The 15,233-nt window shown below is 47.3% G+C and overlaps 1 protein-coding gene across 1 annotated transcript in view; it reads right to left on the minus strand.

The window, feature by feature from the left end:
- The window catches only part of LOC138602529 (Na(+)/H(+) exchange regulatory cofactor NHE-RF1-like), a 31,381-nt gene extending 16,375 nt beyond the window's left edge, over positions 1-15,006 (minus strand). The window contains exon 1 of the mRNA XM_069674009.1: positions 14,110-15,006. Coding sequence (XP_069530110.1) covers positions 14,110-14,721 — 612 coding nt within the window. The 5' untranslated portion in view covers positions 14,722-15,006. The remainder of the gene's footprint in view (positions 1-14,109) is intronic.
- Positions 15,007-15,233: the final 227 nt, after the last annotated feature.

The following is a 15,233-nucleotide window of genomic DNA, read 5'->3' on the forward strand; positions in this document are numbered from 1 at the left end:
CTGCTGAAAGACTTCAGAGAGCTTTGGCAACAACAAATAAGACACTGCTTTGAATAGTAATCACTCCCGAACAAAACCAGGGTCCATGTTAATATTCTTCAAACACACTCCTCTCGTGGCTGCTTCACAAAACTCTTTACATCTGCGTCTCCTGCAGCAGTTTATCTGTGTGTGTCTGTAGGAGCTCACAGGCTCCCACCCTCAGCCTGATGTAACCCGGGGTTAGAAATGTTTCTTTGCTTTTCCTCAGGAAGCTGTGATAACCACAGATAAGATAGCAGTGTTCAACTAACAGGCTTCTGATGGAGGAAACAGCTCTCTCTAAAATACAGCTGAATACTTCAATCTTATATAATTACATTCATGGAAAATCTGTGCTCCCTGGAATGTCACAGGGAATATTTTAAACTCAAATTACAGCTTTTAAAACTGCTTCTCTGTGACTGGAGGTTTTTAGAGAAACATTTCTCTCATGCAAGAGAACATTTCTGTATGTGAGCTCTAAGGGGTCAGATAACTGCAGATGAGATGCTAAATAATCTATCTCAGTCTCTTTATAAACAGATTTACTGAAAGCTGAAATAAAAAGAGCAAATAAAGCAAAAATAAATGAACTCTCAAAGCAACGAGAGGCCGAGCTTTGGTGCAAACATCTGTTGTGACCTTGTCATTGATTTGATGTATTTTAAGGCCCATAGATGGACGGGCACTGCAGCTTCGCCAAGGCTATAACTGCTGCAGTGTGTGCCATCGCTTCATACAAATTAACATTAAATAAATTAATAAATCAGCCAGCTAACATGCTCACAATGACAATGATATTAAGCAGGTGAAAGGCTTTCCCACCGTGTTGGAGTAGCATTTAGCATGCTAACAGGGCTGCAGCAGGAGATTACGTTTGTGATCAGTTAATCTACAGATTATCTTTAAAGTTAATCAACTGATCATTTTGTCTATAATAAGGAAGTGATTAAACTTTTCTCCAGCTGTGAACGTCTCTTTCTGTCAAACACTTCATGAACTCTCTTCATGAAGTGACAAAGACGAGCCGCGAATCCACATTTTAAAAACATGCAGCGCTAAACCAAGATACTCGTCAAGCCTGGACGTCCTGACGGCTTCAGGTGAAACGTTTAAGGTCACACGGGGGTGATCACTCCTCTGAGCTCCCCGCTCAGCCATGTGATTAAATGTCAGCATTAACACACGTCGCCCGGCATAAAGAGCAAAGCAGCCCCAGATCCCTTACAGGTACCCACAGGTGAGTGTTTGACGAGCTGGATTGATTCATTTGCATCTTTAAAAACGTCTCAGGCAGAATTAAAAGCAGCTCTGTAACAACCGTCCATCATGTTTATCGCCCGCTGCCACCCTCTGATTCTGCCTCTGGAGACGTGAATCTGCCAAACGCTCCTGCTGATTCTGTCCAACAGAGCGCCGGAGCTGCCAGCGCTTCAGGCTGCGTGTGTGTGTGTGTGTGTGTGTGTGTGTGTGTGTGACAGAGTGTGTGTGACAGAGATGCCAGCAGCTGCAGAGCTGCCACTCAGCCTGCCAGAGCTGCTTCATATTTTCCCCGTGCTTAGCCAGAGGACTGATGTGTAACTACAGGCCTTAAAAAGAGCACACATACAGTATAGGACATCTATTATTGAAGGCTTGGTCGTTTCTACGGTGGCCATGAAGGTCAAAAGACAACAACATTTCTTGCTCGTTACTTGTACAGAAATAAGTATTTGAGCAGAATACTGCATCTTTGCTTTTTTGTGGTCATCCCGTCACTAGGGGGCGCTGTCATGAAAAACTCCTGTAAGTTCAGTTGTGAAACTGCAGCCTGCTCTGCTGCAGGAACAAGGTAATGAGGGACTTTCTGTAACTTTTACATCTGAAATGTGTGTTTTGACCTTCAGGGCCACCGTACATTCCTGTAGCAATGACTCTTCTTGCCTCGATGCTGAAATTTCCTTAAACTATGCGAACACATCACGGATGTATTTCCACTGTTCTTCAATCCTAAAGTCTCTTGTCGTCCTGCTCATCATAAACTATCATCTCTCCTGTCTCCACATCGCTCTCTCCTCCTGCTGCTACCCACACACACCCCCTGCCCCCCCGTTGCCCCCGTGGCTGTAATGCGAGGGGGCCGCTCTGCCATGAGCTCGGCCTCTTTGATCAGCCTAAAGAATAAACTGCAGTGACTCTGCCAGGCAGCGTGGTCACGGCGTGACGGGACGGGCTGCTGGCCGTGTGACTGTCATGTGTCGCTCTGGACGGAGATTAACCGCCTCAAAGACACACTCGATAAATGTTTGATGGAAACTCGGTTCCTTTTTAACCAGCACAGCTCAACTTTTGTCCTGCTGAGTGTTTGGAGCGCACCACTCTCTCAGGCAGGACGGGGGTGTTGGATTTCAAGCTGGACCATTGAACCAGCTGCGAGGCAGGCCGAGGGGGGAACAAAGCCCCCTACTGTCCCCCCCAACTTCCATTTGAGGATGGGACAAACTGGCTTTACAAAAGACACCAAAGAAAGGTTCTGCTGAGGGTTCCCGTTACAAAAGAGTCTTTAGGGGGACGGCCTGGAAATAGAAAAGTAATGTCAGTCATCACAGCAGGGAGCCGCCGCTGATAAGACCGAACGGAGAGCTCTGATAGCAGAGAGACCGCTGCTCTAAGATCTGTGAAAGGAGACGTTCTGGGTTTCCTCAAGAGTCTCCTGCCGCGTCCATCTTTAGTCTGTCTTCTGTTTTTAACCAGCCCAAAGCAAACCAGAGGATCAACAGGGTTTATCTCCTCGGCCACGCTTCCTGTCCCTGACCCTTCACCCTGCCGACCTGAGAGCAGCCGCAGCTCAACAACCTTTCACACACACACACACACACACACACACACACACACACACACACACACACACACAGAACAGAAGTCCTCTGAATCACTCTGGTTTGTACTCCTGCAGCTCACGAGCACGATGCTAACTCCAGTTATTCAGCACATCATCAGAGCTGTGTGAGATTCTCAGTCAGGGACAAACAGGCTAAAATTATAATGTCTAATAAAAGATGTTACACTTATGTAACACAGCAATGAGCAACAAAAACCCTCCTGTAGTTCTGTTTTTGTTTTCCCCAGACACTTGTTGTACTTAGCTGTTAGCGTAGCATGTAGGTGGCGGGCAGGGAATGTCACGACCTCTCCTCGTAACGTTTCAGTCATGAAGCTTCTGCTGGAGCAGAGATGTTCGTCTGATCTCTTCTTCTGTTCTGTTTTAATTTACCTGAGACCAAAGCTGCAGACACAGACGGAGCTAACAGGCGATGCTAGCTGCCTTGTTACAGATGTTCTGTGCTACATTTCAGGTTTAGCACTTCAGTTTAATTAATCTTTGACAACAAATAACGAGAGGACCACAGGAACACTCTTCTGTTTTACATGTCTGATTATAGTGAATATGTTTTGTTCAATTTAAGAGCAACCGATGACTTTTTGACACGTTTTTTTCTGCTGTTGAAGCAAAAAAAGAACAGCCTGGACTTTACTTCATGTTGTGCTGCAGTTTTCACAAAGCAGGCAAAGGAGCAGGGACATTATGTAATCTCTACATGTAGGCTGATGTGGATTCCTGGTGTGAAAGCTCGGACGTTAAAAACATCCAGAAGGTCAAACTTACACATGCAGAGTGAGAGAGCCCGGCTTACATAAATTACTGTTTCTTATTCATTGTGATAAATTCAGACTTTGTCATCATGTTTATTGCGAATGCTCTTATTGCGTTAACAAAGAAATATCGACTTATATCAGCCTTTAGAGTTCTGAAGCTGTGACTACAGCTTAGACACACAGACGCGTGTGTCACCAGTTATTCTTGTTTAATTACGTGTTTCATTTGTATTTCGTTGTTCACATCACTTCCTGTTTTACTCTCACTTTGTCTCCCGTGATGTTCTACTTCCTGCCTTTGTTTGACTGTGTGCCCTGCCCTTACTGTCTCACCTGTGTCTGATGAGTCGTCTTTGTCAAACCCTCTGTGAACTTCTGTCTTTCCTGCAGCCCTGCTGCTACAGGGCTTTGTGTTCTCACCTGTTTGATCGGGTTTAAGACCTTTTGTAGGAATTATGATTGTCTGGATTACAGCTTCTGGGAGTTTGACTCTTTGTTGAAATAAATCTGCATCTGGGTCCCCTCCCTTTGTGTTTATACTCCTAATGTGACAGGATGGCAAGAAGAGTCCGGGCACATACATCAAACATCAATCGTATACATGCATTCGGTCGTGGTCTGTCTAGGTTGTACTAAATGTTCGCCCTCCGTCCTGTACGACGGGAGGGGAGGTGGGCGTCGGGGGGTCAGTCTATTTCAGGGCGAGCAGCGAGTCACTTCCCACCTCCTCCCCCCCCGACAGGGCGCGGCCCCCCCGGCTCATTGTCTGGCCGGGGTGGTGAACCTTCAGCAGAATGAGGAGGGAAATGGAATGTAGCATTGTGGAGTCTCCGTCCAGGATCCCATGAGACCCAATCACCACACACACACACACACACACACACACACACACACACACACACACATACACACACACACACACACACGGGTTCAGGTTCCAGCCCTGACCTGGTACAGTGGTTCTGTTGTTTGGACTGACGTCACGTAGAGAGAGCTCTGACTAACAATGACGACACACCAGTTTATATATTGATCATTAATTCAGCTCCTGATCAATAGAACAGTTATTTCTGTTGTTAGATGAACTTTAACCTTCCTCTCCTCGTGCTTTGTGAAGCTCGTTCCTTTTTCCAGATAACAACCATCTGACATTTAGACGATGAACTTTGGGTTTAAAGTTTAAAGACCTTTTGTTGCACGTCTCTTTATTTTCTGTCTGCTGATAAAAAGGCCAAAAAACTCTCCTTTAAAATACTTTAAAGGCGCAACTGTGCACACTTTGTTAAACACTGTTCCCATCATAGAAGTACAAAGCAGAAAGCTCCAGGGCCGAGACATGAAGCCAGAAGCTGCAGTTCCTCTGGTGTCCACTTGAGGCTGCCTCCAGCAGTGAGTCAGTCCCCATAGAGCCCCATGTTAAACTTTACAGCAGAAATAAACATGTTTACAGCCTGGTACAAAAAACAGTTTGGGTCTCTATAGCTCATTTCTCTCTTCATGACAACTGTACGGGGAGAATCTTTATACAGCTCACCTGTTTACATTATATTAAGGCTTAAAGTGATGCAGCATTAGGGGCGGGGCCTCTTTGAGTGACAGCTGGGAGCTGCTAGCTGTCTGCTAGGTGTCCCCTCAGCTAACTCAGTCACTGAACGTAACCTCTGGGCCGTGTGTGTGCTGTTGGAGCCTTTTGGAGATTTGTTCATGTAAATATCAGACAGATAATCTGTGTGCGCGCTTTATTGGACGAACAGACCGTCCAACACGTCTCACACACTGTTTTTATTTTATTTATATGTTAGCACTGATTAGCAGCTACCTGTGCATGTGCTCACCATACCTGGCTTGTTAGCTCGTTCACTGTTTGTCGTACAGTGATTTGTTTGTGTGCAGGGAGTCAGGACTGAGAACACGGCAGGTTGTCGTGACGATAAGTTCTCTTTTTACTCGGTTCACGTCGTTTCTTTTCATAAGTCCAACCCTCCAAACAGCTGCTGTATTCAATGTCTTAATGGATCTATTATTGTTGTATGATCCATATTTATTTAGTGTATTTACCTTTAATCAGCTGCTCTGGAGAGATACAATAAATGTTTGCTGCCACGCCCACATTATCAGTGATGTGTTTCTAAAGGTAAAGGTGTGTTTTGGGTGGAGGAAGGGGCGTGAGTGAATACTGCGGCTGCACCAGCCGATATCTGCTGCACGCGCTCTGGATACAGATGAGCAACATGGCAGCGCCTGCTCCGGGGGGGTTTAGGCTTCACTTCTTTACAACGAGAGGAGGAGGAGACACGTCGGCCATCTTTATATACAATCAATGCAAACGAACAAAGGCACTTACACTAATGTGAAACACACACACTAAACAAACACGACACACACTCCATATGACCGTCTGAGCAAACGTGAAGCGAGCAGCTGCGGTCTGTCCGCATGAATCATGACAATATCTGATCCAGTCAGACAAACACAACGACACACACACTCCATTACACACACACACACACACTCACACAACCTGAACAATACCTGCATCTGTCACAACGACAGAATCAAACAGGGCTGTTAAATCTGAGCCGTGATTCACCGTCTGCTGTCTGAGCGAGCTCAGGCGTCTTCTGCTCAGACTCACTGAAGGTCCGATTCTTCTCCACTAGTTGAGCTGTGGGGGGGGTGAGAGGAGGATCAAGAGGACGAGGTGGGGGGGGAAATCTTCCACGATAACAATGACAGGAAACCAGAAGCACAAACGTCCCGGGGTCTGTGAACACAACACGACTCCCACAGACAGCAGGAACACACCCGACCATCCTGCTGGAATAGTTACTGAGGGTGTGACTGCCGCTGCCTGAAGACGACCAGCGAGAGCTGAAGCTGATTCTCTTAAAGACGATATCAGACATCACATCAGAGATACTGATGATACTGTGACTTAGACCAAACTTCAGGTTCAAGTCCAAACACGTTTAAAAGTGGGGAAAGACTTTTGTCCGACTAAAAAATGGTTAAAACTGCTCAGCTGTTCGCTCCAGGAGAAACTGTTTGCCCCGTGCCCACAGCGCTCCTTTTTCTGTCAGAAAAGTGCTGGCAGGGCGCTGGGATGTTACTACACGAGCTGTGTCCCAATCCAGCGGCCGCAGCCTTCGCAGGCCGTATCTGAAGGCCGATTGCGTCACAGAAGCGCTTCGAAGGCTGTCCCACTTCGAGGGCTCCTTCAGATGCGGCTGACAAATGCGTCCTCCGTTTCCCCGGCCGCGAAGGATCCATCGGGTCCATTTCTGGTTTCAACTCAATCGAGTAGCTTGTGTTACACATGTTTAAGAAAACGAAAGGGCTTGAAACAAATTATCTTTAAAATAAGAGGTTAGGTTACTCGACGTTAGTTATGTTAGCTAGTTAGCCTCCTAGCTACCTGTTGCTAGGCAACAGGAGCAGCGTTTGGTGACGCTGACCGTCTCATTTCAGTTCGGCTTTAACGGTCAACTCAGACTGTGAATGGAGCATGCTCCGTGGAACGCCTCCTTCGAAGGCTGCAGCCCCTGGATTGGGACACAGCTAACAACAAGCTAACAACAAGCTAACAACAAGCTAACAACAAGCTAACAACAAGCTAACAACGGGTAGTGTCGAGCCAAACTGCTCCCACAAATGGGCTTTTCAGTCTCTGTTGTGATAGCTTGATAGTTTGTTTGTCATATGTTCAGCTGCGGGTGGACAGAAAGGGCCAAATCAAGTTGCTCCTCCATGTTTGGTGGTAACCAGGGTAACGAGTGACGCCCCATCTGATTGGCTTCAGGAAAAAAAGCTGACGAAACCAGCGCCTTTCAGAAAAGTTCAGAGGTTTTTAACTCGAAGCGCTCGGAGCCACGGCACAATAAAGACACAGCGCTCTGAAAAAGGACGCTGGGTGCAGCGCTTCTTCTGGAGGCGGGCGCACGCTGTCCTGAAAAAGGCGCTATGTGGACGCGGGGCCTGAGACAGCTGCATTTAAGGGTTTAATATAAATCAGTCTCTTCTTTTAGGAAAGGCTAACTTGCATCAGACGGATCGATTTGCAAATTTAAGTCTGGCCTGAGACTACAAACAAGTTTAAAACATGGGTGTGAAACTGGCCCCAGATGAAAGTGAATGTGGAGAATAATAATAAGTAAAGCTGACTCTCCTGCTGAACACGACAGCACACAGATGAGACTTGCTGTCAGCCTCCCTCGTGCCAAAACGTAGACACAAACAATCAAACTGTAATATCTGAATGATTCCTGCTGATGATCCGTAAAGTTCTGTGAATAACTGAAAACACTTGAGGGTTTGTCAAAGGCTACACAAACACACACAGCGAGCTATAAGCAGCACAACAAGCTAATTAAAGAGCAACTTCACATCGTCAGACCGCAGCAGATATAGAGCGAGTCCTCCCACACAGCAGCCTGAGGATGATTTGTTTAGGGAAAACACGTCGTCCCCGTGCAGTGTGAAGAGCGCGCTCTAAGAAAAGCTGCAGCGTGAGTGCTGGAAGGATTCGGCCTCTGTAATGAGCAGGTTTAAATGAACGTGCAGATTACAGGCTCAGATTAGAGAGCCGAGTGACAGCCAGCACGTCTCGTTTCAGGCCTCTGGTGGAGCGATCACACACACCGATACACACCGATACACACACCGATACACACCGATACACACTCCGATACACACTCTGAGAAACAGTGGACCACATCTCATGTGGCTGCAGTCCGTCTCATCTGACACCAGCGCTCGTCCTCTCCTGTAATTACTGCTCAGTCTTATGTAAGCAGCCAGCAGTCGCTCAGAAACTTCTCACCCTCACTCCCTCGCTCGGCTGCTCTGAATCACCGAGTGTGAGAGAGATGATGCAGAGACAATGTGATGTGTTTCACTGCAGCATGTTTCTGTGCTAAGTTATCACTCTGTTTAGGACGGAGCTGATTTGCATTTGAAAACACGGATCGACAAATAAGCGGGATAATCAGCTCATGTTCCACCTCAAACAGCTGATCGATTAGTGGAAACTTTCTCAGCTGAAGTTCGGTGACTTTCAGCTTTTCTTTGGCTGTTTTCTTTTCGGGCTTGTGACCGACATTCTTCACATCATTCCTTGGCATTTAAAGGAACATCACGTGTCTGTTTCTTCTTGAAACAACAGCGTGTAAATCTTTTTGATGGCACACTAACTTGTAACAGAGCTCGTCTTTCAGTCCCACTCTGCACCTGAGTCTCACATTGTGTAACCTGGGGACGAGCTGATGAGACCAAACTATTTTAAATGTTATTCAGATATTTATCTGTTCATCTCTGAGATCTTGAGATTCTCGTCCTCTGAGCAGTGAGCGAGTTTTAAACGTTTCTCTGTAAGAACATTGTTTCTCTTGTATCTGGAAATGTCTGAATGTGCTCAGCACAAAGGTTTAGGGAGGGAAGTTCTGCTCCAGCTGTCACCGCTTTTATTTTAGATGATTTTAAACAGGATTATGTAAACAGTCTCCAAGTCTCGGATAATGGCCGCCCCCTGTCGCCTGTACTTTTTCACCACGTGTTATATCACAACGTAACGTCACGACTTCAGGAACAAATGAGTATGTGATGACGCGAAAAGTCAAAAACAATCAAAGCTCTCGCTATTTTATTTTGAATTTGAAGCTACAATCTCAAAGATTTGAATTGTTGTGCTCTTGAGCGCCTCCCACTGATGATAATCGGTAATAACAAGAGCACCAGACGTCCACGGTCGGCTCCGGTTGTAACTCCTGATTTTCCTGGCTGACGGTCGCTTTCCTTTTCAGACTGTTTGCTTCATCTGAGCGTCGAGTTTGTTTCTTCTTCTTTGGATTTTCACTTCTTGTTGAAGTTGTATCTGTAGTCATCCATCTTTTCTTTGTTTGTTCAGCCATAGTAGATTACTGTTTACTCGCAACACTTGCAGAGAGTGGAAAAGCAGCCGCTTAGCTCCGCCTACCCTCTCTGGCAGACCAACCACTGCTGGGTGATGGGAAACGCGTCACTAACTGGGCGCCGCCACAGACACCCAGCCCATAATAATACTATATACTGCAGATGCAAAGGCTTTCATCAGTGGGCCACAGGCTCAGTCACCATTGTGTTACCTCATTCGATATCTGTGAATGTAACACATGAATCTGTGTTTGTAAAGCGAGCTGAGGGAGAGCGTTCATGGTCCTTCACTTCACTCAACAAAGGCAGAGTAAAAATGTTACTGCCTGGTAAACAAAACAACGACCTTTGGAACCAACAAGTGAGCGTGTGTGTGTGTATGTGTGTGTGTGTGTGTGTGTGTGTGTGTGTGTGTGTGTGTGTGTGTGTGTGTGTGTGTGTTTAGTTCCCAGTGACGACAGCGGCTCATATTTTCTCCCTCGCTCTATAATTTGACCTTTGCTGCTCAAACCGTTCTTCTCACACCTTCTTCTTCTCGGTCTCACTTTCGCCTACCTCCATTCTCACACATTTATGCACGCACACACACACACACACAATCACACATACACACACACACAACATCAACGTAACCATGGCAGCCTTGAGCGAGTCTCCTCAGCTTTCCGGAGAAGGCGACGCTCACTCGAACCCGCTTTTGTGTCTCTTTAGAGACGAGGCCAGACGGGCAGACGTCAGTGTGACTGCTAAACCAACGTGTGTATGTCTGCCAAGGCTGTACATGAGTGTGTGTGTGTGTGTGTGTGTGTGTGTGTGTGTGTGCCATTGGCTGGGCCACAGGGCTCGGGCACAGGAATGCCGGACAGGATGTCAGGAGAAAATTCCAGAAGGAGTAGAGTCACAGTAAAAAACACAGCCTGAGGTTCCTCTGAGTGAAACACAGAGACACAGCAGAGTGTGAACGGTGTCCCTCGAGTCCACAGACACACACACACACACACACACACACACACACACACACACACACACACTCAGCTGTGTCGTCTGTCCCTGAGTAACTTCCTCATCCTTTGAAGTCTTGATTTTGTCAGGACATGAAATCAGCGTTCATGATTCGAGCCGCCTTCTCGCTCCGTGTGTGACTCTCTCTCAGAGGATGAAAGTCAAAGCGGTGAAACGCGTGTGTTTGGCGTCTGCTCCCTCTGGGCTGCGTGCCGGTGTGAACTGAACTGCACAGCTCCATGAGGACATCTGCACAGAGTATCAGGAGTAAACACAGGAACAGTCGCTGTATACACGACAAACAACAAAACCCAGCAGAGCTCCAGAGCAGAGCCTCAAAACATGTCCTGCAGGCCGCGCACGATCAGTGACAGGAAGCAGTGAGAGACGTCAAAGCCTGACCGCAGGAGGACAGCTGGGGGCAGATAATCAGGAGGACGTTTATGGTTAGATCTCTGGGATGTGATGACCGAGCAGATCTGGTGAAGCTGTGAGCCGAGTATTTGGTCCAAAGTGACTGACAGCCAGCAGACTGGGGGAGCTGTGGGGGGCCAGCTGATATCCTGGATATGTGACGTGCATTGAAGAAGTTTGCAAAAACAACCACAAACAGCATCAGAAGCAACACCTCAGCTGTGAGCCGAACGACTGCTGCTGGAGTCTGACTCATTCATCTCGTGTCGTTATGGAAACAGCAACACTGGACTCCTGCTAGCTAGCGGTAGCTGATGTTTGCCCCGAAGCACACAGCACAGGACAGAAGTAGCTTTACTTTAGCTAACAATGCTAACGTAACAATGCAGCTCAGTCAGAAAGTCCTCCTCTTCATCCTCCACAGCTGCGTCCCCATCCAGCGGCTGCAGCCTGCGAAGGAGGCGGTCCACGGAGGATGAGTCATTCATACCTTATACCCTTGTGTCACCAAATGCCGCACCTGTCGCCTAGCAACAGGTAGCTAGCGGGCTAACAAGCTAGCATAACTACTATCAAGTAAGTTAACCTTTTATTTTAAAGATAGTTTGCTTCAAGGCCCCTTTCGTTAACATTTGTATCGCTAGCTACTCGACTGAGTTAAAAAAAAGAAAACTTTCACATATAAAGTTTAAGAGTCCAACATCTCGAATTTGCACGCAATGCTAATTTCAATCTCGGCAATCTCGGGGTACGTTGGGCCGTGAAGGATGCACCCGATGGATCCTTCGCGGCCCGGGAAATGCAAGACGCAATCGGCCTTCAAGTCCGTCTTTCGAAGGCTGCGGCCGCTGGATTGAGACACAGCTCATTACCCCGCATTAACCAACCAATCAAATCACACAAGCAGCAAAGGTCATGGGTCATCATCCCTCAGGTTTCCTGCTAGCTCCTCCCTCCAGCTGCCGTCACTCACAACTATTTCATTTGAATGTTTCAGTCTTTTCTTTGTCTTTTGTATTAAATATATTTGAGTGTTTAACACTTGAAGACGTCACTGAGAAACTGATGGATTTATTTTTCCTGTTCTGTGGTCGAGTGATATAAAGAGTCCTTCTGCAGAAGAAAAAGTACTTTAGAAATCAATTCATCGTTTGTGTTGTTGTGTCGAAGCTACAGCAAGCAGCTGGTTAGCTTAGTATAAAGACTGGAAACAGGGGGAAACTGCTAGCCTGGCTCTGCACAAAGGGAACGCACTCATCCTACCAGGAGCTTCAACACGCAATTTGTTGAACCCATCTGTTTAATGTGGTCGAAACACAAAGAGGTTCCACGGCTGCTGGTGCAGGGAGGTATAAATGTTTTATAACTGAGACGCCTCCGAGCCGCAGCTCAGCTCCACGCTTGAGGTCACAACTTTTAATGTCTTTCGAGAAGAAGCAAAGATGCAGAAAGACTGAGAGTCAGAACGTTCTGGAGATACTTATGAAACAGAACACTGGTCAGTGAGGGTCATTCTGTGTCTGAGCAGAGGGAGGAGCTTTTTTAACCAACCTTTTTTCACGTTTTTGCAGCACAAACACTTTAAAGAAGAAGAAGAAAAACAGTTGGAGGACCTAAAGAAAAGAGCACATCAGGGTCGTCTGAGTGTCTCTCTCCTCGCTCGGCACACGGAGACCTCTCTCTCTCTCCCTCCCACCTACGAGCACCAGAGCCGGACAGACAGAAACAGCCTCGGGGGTAAACATGCAGGATGCAGCGTGGAGGCCACAGATGTTCCAGACCGGAGCGACCATCTCTTTTCCTCAAGAGCTTTTTAATGAACCCTGGTGCTGAGTCCACACACACACACACACACACACACACACACACACACACACACACTCACACTGAGACAGACAGAAAACACAGCAGCCAGTGGGCGCTGCGAGCAGAATGCTCTCATGATGTTTTAAAGATCAAAGGTTGAAAGAATCCGTTCTGTGGAGAGTTTTAAAAACAGAAACCAGCAGCTACTTCCTGTTTGTTTGTTGTGGAGGGTTTGTCATGTCAGATATTTGCCATGTTTGTGTTTCTGAGCTTGTTTTTCTGCAGTCTGTCGTTGCTTTGGACTTCATGCTGAACCTTGCTGCACCCTATGTTTGGTGCACATGTCGCCCTCTCTGAACGATGCTTACTGCACAGTTTTAACATATAAATACATTTTTTAATTTAACGACACTTTCACCACTTCTTTGAACCTTTACACGATTCTGCTTCCTTTAAATGATGCTGTCGTATTAAACATACTATTTTCTCCTCTCGTTCTATTAATTTATTTCTTGTTTGTTTAATAAAATGTCCATCAGTGTTTCCCAGAATGCACAGCGACTTCCTGAAATGTCTTGTTTTGTTTTCTGTCAGAGAGGAGAAAAGAAAATATTAATCTGAAGAGCTGGAAAACCTCAAACTGATGAATCAGTTACCAAATGAGTTGCTGATTAATCTAATAGTTAACTAACAGTCGATGAATCGTTGCAGCTCCACTTACTTGCAGGAATTATCGGATTTGTTCTCCTAAGAAGAATTAATTATCCATTTATTCATGCATCTATTAATAACTGTGCAGCTGTGTAATGCAGCCTGAGTCTGATATTTTCTCCTCTTCTGTTTATAATCTGTCAGAAAATTCATCAGTGATGTGAAATAATGTGTAAAATCATCTGAACCCCAATAAGTTCTAATAATCAGTTATACTTCCTCTCAGTTCTGCTGATCAAAATGAAGCCAATATGTTGATCAATAATCAACCAGCATCAGTCTGCCTGTGATCTTACGTCATGACGTTGTCGCACTCTAAACACAGAGAGTCATCAGCATCACTCCTCTGAGAGGGGGAAGATTGGAAAGTTTGCTCTCTGACTTCTTGCACCCACAGCTGAAGCAGGTTGTTTATCCTCACGCACGCGCACACAGCTGATCCTGCCCACATGTTGTGCAGCTCAGGAGCGTGTGTGGGTGCAGCTGCAGCACTTTAACCGTGTAACAGACTCCTCGGTGATGCTCCCTGCAGCTCTCATCGCGGCTGCGCGTGTTTTAAAGTAAAGACATGATAACATTAGAGGTGACGTCATGCAGAAACTTTGCACTCACCTTCTCAGACTCGATGCTCAGCTTCTTCTCCACGTGCGCGTGAATCCCTCCGTTACTCTCCGGGACCGGCGTGACCTCCCTGGGTGTCCCCTCCTGCTCCTCCTTCTCCTCCTTCTCCTCCTCCTCCTCTTCCTCCTCCCCCACCTCGTCCTTCTTGTCGTTCCGCTCATCCTCGATCTCTGTCCCGTCTACCTCCACATCCTCCTCCACCACCACCACCTCCTCTTCCTCCACCTCCACATCCTCCTCCTCCTCCTCGTCGAAGGGTATCGGGACTCCCTCGGTGACATACTCCTTCAGACACTTCATGTTGTGTTTCTTCAGCAGCTGCTCCGTGTCCGGGTCCACCACGATGAGCTCCAGGCGGCCCTCGGTGGCTCGGATCCGGGACACGACCTGCTGGTGGCTCTCGTTCTCCACGTCGTCCGCGTTCACGAACACGAGCCTGTCTCCCGCGCGGAGCCCCGAGGTCTCCGCGGGGCTGTCCGGCTCCACTAACCGGATGAACTGACCCGTCTTACCTTTCTCCCCGTGCAGGTGGAAGCCGTAGCCGTTATCGCCCTTCTCCAGTGTGCACAGCCGGGGGCGCATATACTGGCTCTTACTCGGCATGGTCGCCTTCACGCTGCGGCTCGACCTGTTGCTCTGTCACAGTGAAAACGAGCACGAGACCTGCTCAGGATGCTGCTGAGGAGAGGAGGGGTGTGTGAGAGTGTGTGGGACCCCTTGAAAGACAAAAAAGCAGCAGCCCCCGTCCTGTTGGGGAGATTAGTCCGTGGGAAACGGTGCTGGTCTCTGTGGTCCACTCAAAGACGAGTCCGGGTCTGCTCCGCTTAATCCTGCTGCTGTCGGACGGTCCTGTGAGGGTCCTGACCCGGGTCTGAACAGCAGCTCCTCCGTTTCACTGCGCGACAAAAGTAGCGAAGCACTCAGGAAGAGGGAGGTGCGTTCACGGACCTGCCCAGCTGGTTGCCTCATGCAAAGCAGGGAGGGCTGAGGAGGGAACACAGACCGGGACTGTCCAGGAAAACACTGACGACATCAGAACATGATTTTATATTCATTCACGTTTCTTTGACTTTTAAAGATTTTAGTTTTTACATTTTATTTTAAAACTACCTCCT

This window comes from Semicossyphus pulcher, unplaced genomic scaffold, assembly GCF_022749685.1.
Source record: "Semicossyphus pulcher isolate SPU_LCO1_2020_fin unplaced genomic scaffold, fSemPul1.0.p SCAF_23, whole genome shotgun sequence".
Lineage (NCBI taxonomy): Eukaryota > Metazoa > Chordata > Actinopteri > Labriformes > Labridae > Semicossyphus > Semicossyphus pulcher.